Source organism: Tachyglossus aculeatus, chromosome 20, assembly GCF_015852505.1.
Source record: "Tachyglossus aculeatus isolate mTacAcu1 chromosome 20, mTacAcu1.pri, whole genome shotgun sequence".
NCBI classification, from domain to species: domain Eukaryota; kingdom Metazoa; phylum Chordata; class Mammalia; order Monotremata; family Tachyglossidae; genus Tachyglossus; species Tachyglossus aculeatus.
This window is the reverse complement of record NC_052085.1, coordinates 27,130,068-27,146,576: the sequence shown is the minus strand read 5'-3', so window position 1 is coordinate 27,146,576 and position 16,509 is coordinate 27,130,068. Positions and strand designations below refer to the sequence as shown.

Below are 16,509 nucleotides of genomic sequence, written 5' to 3'. Positions count from 1 at the left end.
GCCTAGGTGACCGATTGGAAGGGGGAAAATTCTTGCCTTCTCAAGTCCATTGTCTGATCCCAGCACAGACATCAGAACCAGGATATACTGGATATATGCGTGAAGCCGTGGAAAGAATCAATAAGGTAATGCCCGGTACTCCAGGCATTATGAGAGCAGTGATGGAAATGGAGAACCCCTGCTCTGTGAAGTTCCATATTATTTGAGACACCAAAGCGCCGAAACATGACACGTCTCCCAGCATCCTTCAGTTGGCTGCGGGTGAGAGCCGTATCATTAAAGCATCAGTCGGTCCATCTGTGGGCATCCCAGAACGTCGCCCTAGGGCCTGCCAGATACCAGAAGAATGTGCCACGGCTGAAAGGACGTTGGTGGCAAAGAAATCGGACATTTTTCCTCCAATCAAGCCCCTGACCCACAGAGCCGGAGAGCTGACTTGGCAACCTAGGAATGAAACGGTCAGCGCATTTGGCCACCGCTCTCAGCCTCGCAGTTCCAACAGGCCAGGAGCCAGCAAAAGGCAACAGCCTGAGCCCAGGAAGCCAGCTTATAATAAGAACATAAATATGACCCTTTGTGGCAGCCGCAGAAGGAGGGCTCCAGTGGGGGAATCTTAAAATGATACGGGCTCTGGAACCGTGAGCCGAAAATAGCAGCCGCTGCCAGGGAAACCAGCCAACCCCAACCCACAGTGACCCTGGCGCCTCTCCATTAGTCAGCAACTGAGGAGCTCTTTCCACCGTCGAAACTAAGAAATTAATTCATTCTATCCTATTTATTGAGCGCTTCCTGTGGGCAAGGCACTGTACTAAGCACTTGGGAGAGTACAGTATAGCAACAAACAGACACATTCCCTGCCTACAGCGAGCTAACCATCTAGAGGATCTCAGATGTCCTCTTCTGGGCCTTGTCCCCACTCAGCTGCTGATGCAGAAAGGGGACTTGTACCTGGCTCTAGATGAAATTTGGCGACATTCAATAGCATTTGCTGAGCATCTACTGTGGGCCGAGTACTGTACTAAGCACTTGGGAAAGTACGGTAGAGTTGGGAAAGTACAGTAGAGTTAGGAAAGTGAAACAGCCATGCTGGAAAAGATATTCCGTCCAGTATGCACACAGAGCTCACAAGAGAATAATATTCTTTGGATGGATTTGTGTGCTATGAGGTTTTCTTTTTTACATAATGTAGCAAACCCTAATCTGTCTTCCTTTTTCTCCAGACCGCACTATGGTCTTTTTTAAATCCAGCAAATTTTGGCCCACCCTTTGCAGGCATAGGCGGGCCTCCCAGCAATTACAATCTGTAAAGCCCAGGTAATGTGACTTGGGCAAGTCACTGAACTTCTTCATGCCTCAGCTACCTAATCTGTGGGATAATAATAATGATGATGGTATTTCTTAAGCGCTTACTATGCGCAAAGCACTGTTCTAAGCATGGGAGGGATACAAGGTGATCAGGTTGTCCCACGTGGGGCTCACAGTCTTAATCCCCATTTTACAGATGAGGGAACTGAGGCACAGAGAAGTTAAGTGACTTGCCCAAAGTCACACAGCTGACAAGTGGTGGAGCCGGGATTTGAACCCATGACCTCGGACTCCAAAGCCCGGGCTCTTTCCACTGAGCCACGCTGCTTCTCTAGATGAGGATGATGAGATGAGGATTAGGACTGTGGTTAAGGGATTGTGATCAACCTGATTAGCTTGTATCTACCCCAGGTCTTAGTACTGTGCCTGGCACATAGTAAGCACTTAACAAATAGCATTAAAAAATGAAAAAAGAGGGCATGACAGGGGTGGCAGCAGCAAGGTTGTAGGCCTGAAGGAGGTGCCCCCCTTTTGCTCACTCTTCTGTCAGTCCCTTAGTGCTTGCGTAAGGTTCACCGAGTCCTGAAGCAGAAACCTCGGAGAGGAGCCATTTGCAGGGTGAGTTCCCATTGAACAGACCCCAGTCAAAATCTGTAACCGGAAAGTTTCCCCAAGCAGTAGTGCGAGAATGTTCCAGCCATTACCGAAAAGTAAACTCCATACAGGACACAGGGGATATTTCTTTCACGTGATAAAGTGTTAGAAATGGACCATTCAGGACTCCCAATCCACATGCTGTAGTAGTGAGAGTAGTATTTATTAAGCATTTACTGTGTGCAGAGCACTACACTTAGTGTCGGGAGATATTACACAGCTAGGAATTCAACACAGCAGAGTGATGTTTCCAGGGTCTAGATAAACTTTGGATGGATTAGCCGATCAGTCAATCTGTGGTATTTATTGAGTGCTTACTCTTGAGAAGAGCACGGGGCTCAGCTCTTGGGAGAGCGAAATAGAGTGAATGGGCATGATCCCTGCCCTCAAGGAGTGTACAGTCTAAGGATTTACAAGTTAGCTCTCAGAATTCAAATTCTGATTTTATAAGGGTGATGTGTGTGCACTTGGTCTGGAAGAAAAGGTGAAACGATCAAAATGATTCAAAGATAAACTGTAAGGCTCCTTCTGGACAGGGAAAGGATCTACCAACTCTGGTGGGTTGTACTCCCCCAAGCACTTAGTAGTGCTCTTCACACAGTAAGCACTCAATAAATGCCACTGATTGATTGACTGAAGTGCCCACGCTACCATCAATCTAGAGTGTTAGTCTGTGAAATTGTTCCCTGAGTATATCATTTTATCCAGGCTCAGTTTCAGCGACTCAATCGATCTTATGTCCACCATTCTCCCTGAGCAAGCATTTTCTGCTCTTCAGCCTAAAATTAGGGGAGAGGATCTCTGTGGCTTGATTTCTTAGTACGTAATTATGGCTGGATAGCCCCGTTTTGGTGTCTTGCGGTATTGCTGGCATTTTCTAAACGAGATGTTTGCTTCAGGCAACACTTTAGCTTGCGGTTGTCTTCAGAAAGCAAAATGTTTTCCAAAAACATTTCCCAAAAGAGACAAAAACTGCAATCATTATGCCGAGAAAAATGCTTTCCCATCATCTTTTTGTCAACAATGAAATATCTTCAAGACGTTATTTTTTTAAAAGCCATTGCTCTCGGATCATGTCTACAAAGGCAAGATGCACACCAAAGAGTAGGAGTATGTGTTGCCAACTTGTACTTCCCAAGTGCTTAGTACAGTGCTCTGCACACAGTAAGCGCTCAATAAATACGATTGATTGAGAGAACTGGGTGGTTCCAGGGATATTTGTGTATGATGAGCCTCGAGTTTTCCATCTGGGCCTACTGTCCTTGGTCAGCTTTCCAGTTAAAATTGTATTACTTCTGTGCCATTTCACAACGTTTCCCTCCACTTCTACAAGCATCCCCTCTGCGCCACCCCCCAAACCTCCCAAAGCTACAAAACTGGTGCCCAGTATATGAAAGGAAAGGTCAAATAAAAGACAATAGCTACGAAATCCAAGGTCGATTTCAACCGGACCATAGAACGTAGATCAGACTGAGCTTCAGCTGATCATTATTGCAAAACTGTGGCCCTTCCCTCCCCTTCAGAGCTCTCTTAAAAAGTCGCTTGCTTCAGGAGGCATTCTCAATTGGCCTTTTATTAATTTCATCACACTCTCCCTGTTCCAATCCCATCGTCCTCTGCAGCATTTATGTGCTTCTGTGACTTGTCTAGTCACTTCTGTCTTTTCTTTATACCTCTACCTGGTTGCTCATTTTTACGTATTGTCCATTCATCCATGTATGCCCGCTGTCTCTCCCATTCCATCACAGGCTACCTGGGAGCAAGAACTGTGTATCTTGCCTTCTCTTGTGTGGCCGACACGAAGCACAGCACAGAGTAGGTGCTCAGTCAGTACTTTTCGGGGCAATGCCGTTACAATTGTGCTCATGGAGAATCGTTCTGTCCTTCCTCCAGGGTATCAATGCAGCTGCCTGTCTCAGTTCACCGGGAGAAACTGTGAGTCCGAGATCACCGCCTGCTTCCCCAACCCCTGCCGCAACGGAGGCTCCTGCGATCCGATTGGAAACACTTTCATCTGCACCTGTCAAGTGGGCCTCACTGGAGTGACGTAAGTGGGCCCGTGCTAGGGGCGGAAGAGAGGGGGAAGGAGGTGGGGTGCCTTCAGAGGAAAAGTGTTATTTTCTATCACATCCAAAGTCTGGGAATTCCCGGTGAGTCGGGAAAGTCACCGCGAGGTAGGGGGGAAAGGAGGAGAGTGGAAGGACAGAGAGAAGTTTTATCACATTTCCAGAGTTCAGGGAAGCCCCTCCTTTTGAGGCTAGCCAAAGCATAAAGGAGTTGCCTGAATCCATTGCAAAGCAATCCTTCTGTTGGTAAAATAGTCCCTTCTGCGAGTGCTATTACAAGAATTAACCTGCAGCCACCAGTGCCTTCCTCGAACTGTTGTCCTTCCTCCTGCAAGTTTTAGGATGATCGGCTCCCAAAGGGCCGTGTGGGGGCTTGCGATTCTGTGATGTCATTGTTAGAATAATAATAATTGTTATAATAACAAAAATGATGGTATGTTAAGCATATACTCTGTGCCATTCCGTGCCCCACATGGGGCTCACAGTCTAGAGGAGGGAGAACAGATTTTTAATCCCCGTTATACAGTTGAAGAAACCGAGTAATAGAGAAGTGAAGTGACTCACCTAAGTTCACCCAGTAAATGGTGATTAGAAGGATTAGAAGTCAGTTCCTCTGATGCTCAGGCTCTTGCTGCTTGGCAACTGTGCCTCCCGACGATGGCGCGGTTCTCTCCCATTGACGCCGTGTTTCTCTCCTGAAGGTGCGAGGAGGACGTCGACGAGTGCGAGAGGGAAGAATGCGAGAACGGCGGTTTGTGCGTCAACAGGTTCGGCACCTTCTTCTGCAACTGCACCCCGGGCTTCGTGGGCGAGTTCTGCCGGCTGCGGCCCGTGGTGGTCCCCGACATCCAGGCCGGGCACGCGTACGTGGGGAAGGAGGAGCTGATCGGGATCGCCGTCGTCCTGTTCGTCATCTTGGTCCTGATCGTCCTTTTCGTCGTGTTCCGCAAGAAGGTCTTCCGGAAGAGCTACTCGCGCAACAACATCACCCTGGTCCAGGACCCGGCCACGGCCGCGCTGCTGCACAAGAGCAACGGAGTCCAGTTCAAGACCCCGCGGGGCGGCGGGGGCGGGCGCAACATCTATCAGGAGGTGGGGCCGCCTCAGGTGCCCGTCCGGCCCATGGCCTACACGCCCTGCTTCCAGAGCGACTCCGGGAACAACCTGGACAAGATGGTGGACGGCCTGGGCGGGGAGCACCAGGAGATGACCACGTTCCACCCGGAGTCGCCCCGGATCCTGACGGCCCGACGGGGAGTGGTGGTCTGTAGCGTGGCCCCCAACCCCCCGGCCGTGTCGCCCTGCCGCTCGGATTGCGATTCCATCCGTAAGAGCACCTGGGACGCCGGGACGGAGAGTGAGTTGAGGCCTTTGTCTCGGGCCTGAACCGGTAGACCCATCGTCGGTCGATGGAGCAGTTTGCCCGCCCTGAGCATTGACCCTGGGCAGAGCACTGTCCCGGGTGTGCGAGGGAGTCCGGTAGAATTGGTGGCATGACCCCTGTCAATCAATCGATCAATCAATCGTATTGATTGAGCGCTTACTGTTTGCAGAGCTCTGTACTGAGCGCTTGGGAAGTACAAGTTGGCAACATATGGAGACGGTCCCTACCCAACAGTGGGCTCACAGTCTAGAAGGGGGAGACAGAGAACAAAACATTAATAAAATAAATAGGATAGATATGTACAAGTAAAATAAATAGAGTAATAAATACATACAAACATATATACATATATACAGGTGCTGTGGGGAAGGGAAGGAGGTAAGGCGGGGGGGATGGAGAGGGGGACGAGAGGGAGAGGAAGGAGGGGGCTCAGTCCGGGAAGGCCTCCTGTCCCCAGAAAGTGTGTAGTAATAGCAGGGGGAGATAGATGCTCACATAGAGGGAGGCCACCAAGTTTAAATATATGCTATTAATAATATATTAACTGTGGTATTTGTTAGGCACTTACTATTTGCCAAGCACTGTACTAACTGCTGGGGTTGTCAGTCAATCAGTTGTATTTTCTAAGCACTTACTGTGTGCAGAGCACTGTAAGAAGCACTTGGGAGATTAAAATATAACAATACAGAGAAGCAGCGTGGCTCAGTGGAAAGAGCACGGGTTTGGGAGTCAGAGGTCGTGGGTTCTAATCCCGGCTCCGCCGCTAATCAGCTGTGTGACTTCGGGCAAGTCACTTCACTTCTCTGTGCCTCAATTACCTCATCTTTAAAATGGGGATTAAGACTGTGAGCCCCACGTGGGACAACCTGATCACCTTGTATCCCCCCCCCAGCGCTTTGAACAGCGCTTGGCGCATAGTTAGCGCTTACCAAATACCATCATTATTATTATATAGTACAATATAAAGGTCCCACATGGAGCTCACAGTCTAAGAGGGAGAATAAGAATTGGATCCCCGTTTAACATATGAAATTGACTTGCCCAAGACCACACTGCAGGTAAATGGTGGAGCTGGGATGAGAACCCAGGTCGTCTGAATCCCAGGCCTGGGATCTTAGCACTTGGCCATGCTGCTGAGTGCAGGGGAGGGGAGGCAAGGATGAGCTCTAAGAAGTAAAGACTCAAAGACAGGTAGAAGGAGGAAATAGTTACCCTATAAGGTCAGTTGTTAATGGGTTCATTTCCCGAAACTGCTTCCAAGTTCCGTACCAGGCCATCCTCTAGGAGGAATCAAACAATCAAGAGTATTTATCGAATCTCTGCACTCCGCCCTGAGCACTTGTACAATAGAGTTGATAGACACAATCTCTACCCCCAAGGAGCTTTCAGTCTAGCAGAGGCACTAAGCATCCAACTCATCCCTTGGGGACCGGGCAAAGCCTGGACCCATTCCACTGTGCTCGATCCCATAAAATACGTGAGCCTCCCTCGTGTTTAACAGCAATCCTGTTTGTCAAACAGTCGTATTTATTGAATACCTAATGGGTGCAGAGTACTGTCCTAAGGGCTTGGGAGAATACAATATAACAGTAAACAAAGTCCCTGCCCACAGCGAGCTTAAGTCTAGAGACGAGCTTGCAGTCTAGAGTTTAAGCTGCCGACAACATCATCACCATCATCATCAATCGTATTTATTGAGCGCTTACTATGTGCAGAGCACTGTATTAAGCTCTTGGGAAGTACAAATTGGCAACATATAGAGACAGTCCCTACCCAACAGTGGGCTCACAGTCTAAAAGGGGGAGACAGAGAACAAAACCAAACGTACTAATAAAATAAAATAAAATAAATAAATCATGCCAGTGCCTGTGAATGATGAAAGTGTACTGTGGCTACCCTAAGCCTTTCCTTTCCCTCTTCAGTTAGCCAGCTCAGCATTTGACTAAGCAGTGACTTTTTCCCCACGGCTGTTTGAAAGCTCACTTACCACAGGGTAAGGATTTCACTTGATTAACAGACCTCAGCCCATGTTCTCCTGTGGAGCCAAATCATTTTCTGGCAGAAAGTAGTCACGAGTGAGGTATTCTAGCATGGCGGCCATGGCGCTGCAGAATGGAATATGACCTAACGTTGTTTTTCGGTTTCCCTCCTCACCGAAGACAAGGGAGTGGACGACACCGAGGAGATGACCTGTTTCGCGGGAAGCAATAAAGGCAGCAATTCCGAAGTCCAGTCCCTCAGCTCTTTCCAGTCCGACTCGGGAGATGACAACGGTAAGTGACCCTCCGGCCTCAAGACGTTCCCCTTCGGGAGGGTGGAGAGGGGAGAAGCCATGGTGACAGAGCTGGCCTTGGTTCAGTTAGCTGCACCTCTGCCTTGGGGTTAGTACCCCTTGACATTTCTAGGTACAGGGGTGTCCAGGTGGTTTGACCATTCCCCTCATCACGTTTCCTCTGCCTCATGGGACCGTCCTCTCTGTGGTCCCACCTTTGGCTCATGGAGAAAGTGAGTATTTTAGTGTACTCTCCCAAGCAGCGTGGCTCAGTGGAAAGAGCCCAGGCTTTGGAGTCGGTGGTCACGGGTTCAAACCCCGGCTCCGCCGATTGTCAGCTGTGTGACTTTGGGCAAGTCACTTCACTTTTCTGGGCCTCAGTTACCTCATCTGTAAAATGGGGATTGACTGTGAGCCCCCTGTGGGACAACCTGATCACCTTGTATCCTCCCTAGCGCTTAGAACAGTGCTTTGCACATAGTAAGTGCTTAATAAATGCCATTATTATTATAAGTGAGGATTAAGACCATGAGCCCCGTGGGGGACAGGGACTGTGTCCAACCTGATTTCCTTGTAATAATAATAATGATATTTAAATTTCCCAGCGCTTAGAACAGTGCTCTGCACATAGTATGCGCTTAATAAATGCCATCATTATTATTATTATTATAGTAAGTGCTCAATAAGTATTATTGAATGAATGAGCAGAGCTTGGGTATCAGGCACTGTTCTAAGCACTGGGGTAGATCATCATCATCATCATCAATCGTATTTATTGAGCGCTTACTGTGTGCAGAGCACTGTACTAAGCGCTTGGGAAGTACAAATTGGCAACATATAGAGACAGTCCCTACCCAACAGTGGGCTCACAGTCTAAAAGGGGGAGACAGAGAACAAAACCAAACATACTAACAAAATAAAATAAATAGGATAGATATGTACAAGTTAAATAAATAAATAAATAAATAGAGTAATAAATATGTACAAACATATATACATATATACAGGTGCTGCGGGGAAGGGAAGGAGGTAAGATGGGCAGATGCAAGTTAATCAGGTCAGGCACAATCCCTGTCCCACATAGGGCTCACATTTTAAGTTGGAGGGAGACCGGATATTGAATCCCCATTTTGCAGCTGGGGAAACTGAAGGCACAGAGATGTTAAGTGACTTGCCCAAGGTCACGCAGCAGGCAAGTGATTGAGCTGGGTTTGGAATCCAGTTCCTCTTACTCCCAGGCCATGCTCTATCCAGTAGGCCACACTGCTTCTCATTGTAGTTATGGTTTAGGCCGTAGCTATGGGTTGCTCACCACAGTTCTGACAGTTGGATCCCTATTGGTATAAGCCCTGTCATGGAATTGATTACGTGCTTACCGTGTGCCAAAGCACCAGGCCAGATCCTGGGATCGACACAAGGTACATGGCGTAGTGGCTAGAGCTAGGGCCCGGCAGTCAAAACATCATGGGTTCTAATCCCGGCTCTGCCACATGTCTGCTGTATGACCTTGGGCAAGTCACTTCACTTCTCTGGGCCTCAGTTACCTCATCTGGAAAATGGGGATTAAGACTGTGAGCCTCACGTGGGACAGGGTCTGTGTCCAACCCGTTTTGCTTGAATCCAGTCCAACACTTAGTACAGAGCCTAGCATATAGTAAGCACGATTACTATTATACAAGGTAGCCAGAGTGGTCACTATCCTGCGCCCAGCCAAGGCTCACAATCTCAGAAGTAGCGAGATCAGGCTAATTTAGCCCCATTTTCCAGTTGAGGAAACTGAGCAACGGAGAGATTGAGATGTTTACAGAAATTAGACTACAGAGAGGTTGAGGGATCAGCCTAGGTAACCCAGTGAGGGAGCAACAGAGGAAAAAGTGGGCCATAGAGCTCCTGAATTTTCAGAGAGATGTCAGACCATTGTCTTTTCACAGCCATTCAGGATTCCGTGCTTCCTCTCATCTTAGTCCTCTGGGACTTCCTTGGGTTCTGTCAGCCCAAATGGGGAGGAGAATTGAAAGGATGAACCAGTTGGCTTGATCCACACAGACATCCCAGCCCCCAAATTCAGAGCCTAAAGTGGTTCTTTTGGCAGCCGAGTGCGCTGTTGCCTGGGCCCAGCCAATGAGGTGCTGGTCCATCGTCCCCTTCCCCAGATCTGGGAAGAAGTTGACTCTATGCTGAACGTTTCATGCTTTGCCAGAGAAAATCTTGAGATAACACGATGTCCTGAGGGCTGTCGTTGTGTGGGCTATCCTTGCCTATGCGGGTGTCCACCCATGATGGGTGTGAGTTTGGCTTCTCCAGTAGAACCTTTGGCTTGGCTTACAGTAATGCCTGTGATACATTGGAAAGGGCCCGGGCTTTGGAGTTACAGGTCATGGGTTCAAATCCTGGCTCTGCCAATTGCCAGCTGTGGGACTTTGGGCAAGTCACTTCACTTCTCTGTGCCTGTTACCTCATCTGTAAAATGGGGATTAAGACTGTGAGCCCCCCGTAGAACAACTTGATCACCTTGTAACCTCCCCAGTGCTTAGAACAGTGCTTTGCACATAGTAAGCGCTTAATAAATGCCATTATTATTATTATACTCGTAAAGCACTTACTGGTGCCAATCAATCAATCAATCAATTGTATTGAGCGCTTACTGTGTGCAGAGCACTGTACTAAGCACTTGGGAAGTACAAGTTGGCAACATATAGAGACAGTCCCTACCCAACAGTGGGCTCACAGTCTAAAAGGGGGAGACAGAGAACAAAACCAAACATACTAACAAAATAAAATAAATAGAACAGATATGTACTAAACACGAAGGTAGATATCAGGCAGTCGGGTAGGGTGCGGTCTCTATCTTGCTTGGAGCTCACAGTCTAATAGGGAGGGAGAGCAAATATTTAATCCCTGTTTTACAGATGAGTAAACTGAGGTACACAGAAGTTAAGTGACTTGCCCAATGAGACAGCAGGCAGCTGGCAGAGCCAGGATTAGAATGAAGCTCTGAAAGTTCATTTTTATGAGCGTGAGAGTCATAAACATGGATACCGCCTCTCAAGCTAAAGGCTTGACCTGTAGAGATAATAATAATAATAATAATGGCATTTATTAAGCACTTACTATGTGCAAAGCACTGTTCTAAGCGCTGGGGAGGTTACAAGGTGATCAGGTTTTCCCATGGGGGGCTCACAGTCTTAATCCCCATTTTACAGATGAGGTAACTGAAGCACAGAGAAGTGACGTGACTTGTCCAAAGTCACCCAGCTGACAAGTGGCAGAGTCGGGATTTGAACCCCTGACTTCTGACTCCAAAGCCGGGGCTCTTTCCACTAAGCCACTGAGATCCACTTACTTGGTTAAAACCATCTCAGGAGACCAAACGGTGACCTAAAGGATTTGGGCTGCCATTATTGTAATAGAGCGAATTACCCCCGGCTGATAGAGACTCCCCTTTTCGGGAGAGGAACGTTCCATTTTGCAAAGATTAAATTTCAATCATTAATGACCCGACACAAGTTCAAAGCTGCGAACAAATAATTATCCTTGGGAAATCTCTGGCCCGCTTCCAACCGTCTTTAGGAAGCTACTAATGAGAAATTAGCGTGAGCTAGGTGAGCTCTTTCTTTGAGACTTGATTTAGCCAGGCAGTGCGGCCTGAATTTAGGGTTCCCAGCATTCACTGTGGCCGAGCGTTCCTTTCAGAGGCTCCGGGCTGAGATTTATCACTGTTTTCTTTTCCAGCCTGAGGAATAGTGATAGTCTAAATAAAGGAGCTGGTGAAGCAGAGTTTAATGAATTAATTGTGTGGAAATGTTGATGGCTGTTCAAGGGGTCTTTTATTGTTTATGAGAAGTTCATATAATGCAGTCTGTGTTTTAAATACTAATCTAAAGCTATCCTTTCCCTTCTTATTTTGTGCCTTCCCTTTCCCACAAGCTTCCATAGTGACTGTCATTCAGCTTGTCAACAATGTAGTTGACACTATAGAAAACGAAGGTATTTACTTTTTTATTTTCCTGAAACCTTTCTCCTTTGTCACCGAAAATTTGAAGTCCTCTCTGACGTTTTGGGGTTCGCCCAAATTTCATCTACTGAGAATGGATGAGGGACACAGAGATGGTTAACTAAAAGGCCGCGGTCGTTTCTACTTGTCTGGTCTGAGTCTGGCCCCTCTGAGAAATTTTTCTCACACTGAGGTTTTTTTATATATACCTAATACAGTCTTTGCAAGAAAATGCATGTGAAAATCCGAAATGCTTGTCCGACTCTGTTGAGAAAATAGTGCGCTTCAAATAATGAATATGAGTTTAATTTTGTCCCGCGTACTCACTTATGGGGAGATACCTCATAATGAGAGCTCTATTACCAGATTTGGTAGGGTAGGGACTGTCTCTATATGTTGCCGACTTGTACTTCCCAAGCGCTTAGTACAGTGCCCTGCACACAGTAAGCGCTCAATAAATACGATTGAATTGAATGAATAAATGTGGATAATGTTATGGCCCTGCTATAGATGGGGCTTGCTTAGCTGGTCCACTCAAACGCCCTCCTTATTATTAAAGCCATCCTGAGCCGAGTTCCACTGTTTCGAAGCATGCCTTGAAAAGTTGGAAGTGTCTATTGCTTCATTGATGTTCCTGTTTCGGATGATCAGTTTTACTGTTTACTTTGTATTTAAACAGTGTCTGTTATGGACCCAGGACAGAACTACAACCGAGGTGACTTTTCAAAGAGCTTTTTAAGCCTGCTGAGCTTACTTTGGTTTTGTCTCTCGTTGAATTCATCCCCCATCCCCCCAGCACCCCCATCTGCTATTTTCAGGCCTGTTTTATCCCAGCGTTGCATGTTCCAGTGTCATCTGTTCTCAATTGGAGATGGGGTGGGGGTAGGGGAGGCCTACCCCTGCCTCCAACCTTTATTATTTTTCAGCCTCTCCCGTGTCATGTTGCGATCTATCTCTCTCTCTCCCCCACCCGTCCCGCCACCCCCAAGAAGGGCGCTGCTTCGGAAGCATGCAAAATCCCTCATCTTCTTAGAGCTAGTGGCCGGGAGAGGGGAGGAGCAGCTTCCCGTTCCCGGTTCAGATCTCGATAGCGGTCTCCTCAGCGCTTCTTGGGTCAGCGCTCTCCCTCAGCCTCGCCGAGTCGGAAGCGCTGTGGAGGGCGAGGCGCCTTCCCCATCCGGATGTCGGCTGGGAAAGCTGCTGCCCGCCTCCGTCCCCTCCGGTCAGAGCATGGCTGGCCCTTCAGAGAGTCCCGCGAGAGCATGCCGATCACCTCTGCTTCTCGATGGCCTCCCAGGTGCATGCGAGGAGGCTCGGTTCCATCCCCCCAGCCTCCCCTCCCGGCCCACCCGGGGAGATTAACCGGCCTCGGTTTCGCTTCACAGCCTATCACTGGGACACCTCCGACTGGATGCCCAACGCCCGCCTGTCCGACATCGAGGAAGTGCCCACTTACGAGAACCCGGATGGCGCCTCGGTGCACCACGGGAGCACGAGGGAGCTGGAGAGCGATTACTACCTGGGCGGCTACGACATCGACAGCGACTACCCTCCGCCCCACGAAGAGGAGTTCCTGACCCAGGAACAGCTGCCCCCTCCTCTGCCGGAGGATTTCCCGGACCACTACGAGGCCCTGCCTCCGTCGCAGCCGGTCTCCGTGGCCAGCACGCTCAGCCCGGGCTGCAGACGGAGACCCCTGTTCCACCCGAGCCAGTACCTGCCTCCGCACCCGTTCCCCAACGAGACGGACCCCGTGGGGCCTCAGCCCGGGCACGAATTTAGTACTTTCGCCGTGAGCTCCGGCGCGGGCCACCCGAGCGGCTCGGGCGGCGGGCCCTCCCCCTTGCACAATTCCGTAGGCGCCTCTTCCCCTGACACGTCTGCGCCCCGTGGCTTTCAGGGCCCCGAGGGGGCCGGGAGTGACTACGAGAGCGCGGGCCTCCACATCCCTTTCCTCGAAACTCAGCACCAGACTCAAGTGTGAAGAGCGTCGCTCCGAGGCCTTGCTTCAGTCGCTCTCTCTCCGGGCGGAAACCAGTAGGATGAGGGACGTCGCTGCGGAAAGTTGCCTGCCGAGACGGGGAGGGGAAATGCAGTGTTTACCACGAACAGCTCGTCCGTGAGCTGCGCGAACTCTTCAAAGTCGAGTCAGGTCTGTCATAGGCCACAAAACTAGTCGGCGCGAGGCGCCTGACAATCCTTAACAGCGCGTGCCTGGCATTTGCTGTCATGGGTTTGGGCCTCCGTCCCCTTTCCGCGGCCGATTTCTGAGGGGAAGTGATTTCATCCAGGGGCTCACACTGTTGATCTTTTTCGGCTTTGGGCAGTCGGGTGCTAGTAAAAAAAATTAAAAAGGGGGTGGGTGATTTCAGCAGTGTCTATCCCTAGGTATTTGGGCACAGGAAACAGCAAAATAATGAGGAGTTGTGGCATGAAACACAGAAGCCAGTTGAAAGAACAAAAACGTCATTGAGACCGTTGAGTGAGGCTGACTTATGGCGGGCAGAAGAGAGAGCATCCATACAGAGAAGATGAGCAAAATCCATTAATTCTGTCCCAATTTCTTTTTCAAGCTGCCAGGTGGTCAGCTGTAAAATTAGAAGGACTTGTTAGGGTTTTATAGGTTTAATATGCAGGTTTTATTTTAAAAAAAAACCTGGATTAAAAAGAAATCCAAGATTAATGTTACTGATTTTTGTGGTCTTTACAAAAGATGTCAAGGGGATCGTGGGTGTTTGGGGGGAAGGAAGGGATGGAAATGGGGGCGGGGGGGGCGGTCACCTGGTTTTTGTTTTGTTTTTGTTTCTGAACTAAACATTCCCAGCAGTGATTGCAACTCAAACACTGCAACGTAACCCAGTCTCTGGGAACCAGGAAGTAAAAATGACCAAGGAACCTGTTATTTCCGAGATGGGGGTGAGAGGATGAAAAGGAAAAAAAAAAAAACAGAAGTCAGTTTTGTAAGAGCAAATTGTTATATTTTAAGCATTTCCGTTGAAGGAATGACAGGCAAAAGTCATATGTGTATATTCACCTGACCGTATCCTCTCATTGAAACTGCCGTTCAGAGAAAAGATACTAGATTCATGGATCGTATCTACTAAATTCTAATAGCGTGTGTATAAATATGTTTGACGTTGTGTAGGGGAAAGGTGCGTGTGCTCCAGATGGCTTTAATCAGGTTACAATATGAACGTTTTCCAAGTTCCACCAACAGTGCCAACATTTTGACCTTTTTGACTTCTTCGAGTTAAAGACTCACTTAAAGCCCCATTTTCCTCACATTCAGTTATGCGTATTTTGGTAACCCCCTCTATATTAACTCGAGCAGATTATTTTTCAGTGACTCTAAATTCTGTTTGGAAGATGAATGATTTGAGCTGGAGCTCCGCTCCGAGAACTCCAGCCTGGAGATCGCAGAATAAGCTAAGGAGAAAAACTGTGATCTAGGAAGTTTAATCAGTCGTATTGATTGACATGTTGGATTATTTTCCTGTTTCCCCTCAGGCTGATTAGTGTAAATGGGCTTTCGCACTAACCAGTTTGAGCAGGTTCCACCCAGAATGGGAATCCTTTTTGGTAGATGGATATTTGCACTCTCTACTTAAGGAGAAAAGTTACTTTCCACCACTTGCTAGTGGCTTCAGAACCCTGCTGTGTCATCTGTACAGAGCGAGGTCTGCGTGTGGTCCATTGAGTCATATTGTTTAATGTTATTTTGTGTTCTGACAAATTCCCTCCTAAACAGGATGACGTGTTTTTTTAAAGGGTGAAAAGTCACTCCCATCTTGTTTCAGAGCTTCCTGGGTAAAAGAGTGCACTAATTCTCCTTGTCTGTCATCTCCCCACTCTTGGTCTGTATGCTCGTTGGGAAATGAGCCGCCACCTCGAAGTGGATGTTCTGGGATGGATTCCGTTTGTCCCGTCCGATTTGAGAAGTAAACCTGTGATCGTTTCTGATTCGTGGAGTGCGCTTGCCGGAATTGCTTAAGGAAACGGCAAATGGATTTACACGATATGGCCTGGTACAGTTGGCTTAGTAATGCAACGACTTCAGAACTGTAGCGTCAAGCCAGCAGAGTGTTTCGTCGCCAGTAAATATTAGTACAGGATTAGTGTCTGAGACGCAGTATTACTTGGGCATCAAATCTTCAGAGAGTGCTTGACTGACAGAGCGATGAAGGAATGAACAGATCTGCATACAATTCGGAGAGCCTTGTGTGGAGCAGAGAGGGCAACCCCAGAAACTGCTCAATTCCAGCCTGCAGAAAATTCCCCCCGAAAAGGACCAAGTATCCGTTGCTTTTCTCAGACGAGGACCGGCATCAAGCCCACATCCGTCCTGTGACACGATGTCTCCACTGCTGTCATGTTTTGTGTCTCTCTCGCTCTGAATCAAGTAAGAACATTCCTTGAAACTGCCCAGGTGCTTAAAGTGTCCCCCGTGGATTATGAAATGGTTGCCGAACAATGCAAGGCAGAGCTTAGTAAAATGACCCTCTGTCTCCAAGTTTCCCTCCAAAGAGACGATCTCTGACTTGCAGAAATTGAAAATGGAGTCGCTTCATGAGAATTGGGCCTCTTGCTGATATCCTGATATGCACAAGTTTCTGTTGATTGACGGTGTACTAAATCCACGCACTGCTTTTCTTCATGCGAGAGCTGAGACATCATGGAACCTTGGATCTGTGAGTCCTTGATATCTAAAATGCGTTTTTATTCCTGAAGATCAAGAGGGTCAGGATTAGAGCAGGTTAATGGATTCTGTGAGTTGAATTGGCTCCTCTGCTCTCCAGCATCCTTCAGTTCCTCAAGCTAGCTACCTGATGCATTT

The 16,509-nt window shown here is 48.2% G+C and overlaps 1 protein-coding gene across 6 annotated transcripts in view; it reads left to right on the top strand.

Moving 5' to 3' along the window:
* The window catches only part of FAT3 (FAT atypical cadherin 3), a 396,494-nt gene extending 382,103 nt beyond the window's left edge, over window positions 1-14,391 (top strand). For 3 of the 6 annotated variants that reach the window (XM_038761740.1, XM_038761737.1, XM_038761738.1), the window contains 6 exons: window positions 3,853-4,006; window positions 4,727-5,382; window positions 7,569-7,682; window positions 11,609-11,668; window positions 12,355-12,390; window positions 13,061-14,391. In XM_038761740.1, coding sequence (XP_038617668.1) covers window positions 3,853-4,006; window positions 4,727-5,382; window positions 7,569-7,682; window positions 11,609-11,668; window positions 12,355-12,390; window positions 13,061-13,659 — 1,619 coding nt within the window. In that variant the 3' untranslated portion in view covers window positions 13,660-14,391. The remainder of the gene's footprint in view (window positions 1-3,852; window positions 4,007-4,726; window positions 5,383-7,568; window positions 7,683-11,608; window positions 11,669-12,354; window positions 12,391-13,060) is intronic. The other 3 variants (XM_038761742.1, XM_038761741.1, XM_038761739.1) reach the window with 2 other exon arrangements.
* The last annotated feature ends 2,118 nt before the right edge of the window (window positions 14,392-16,509 follow it).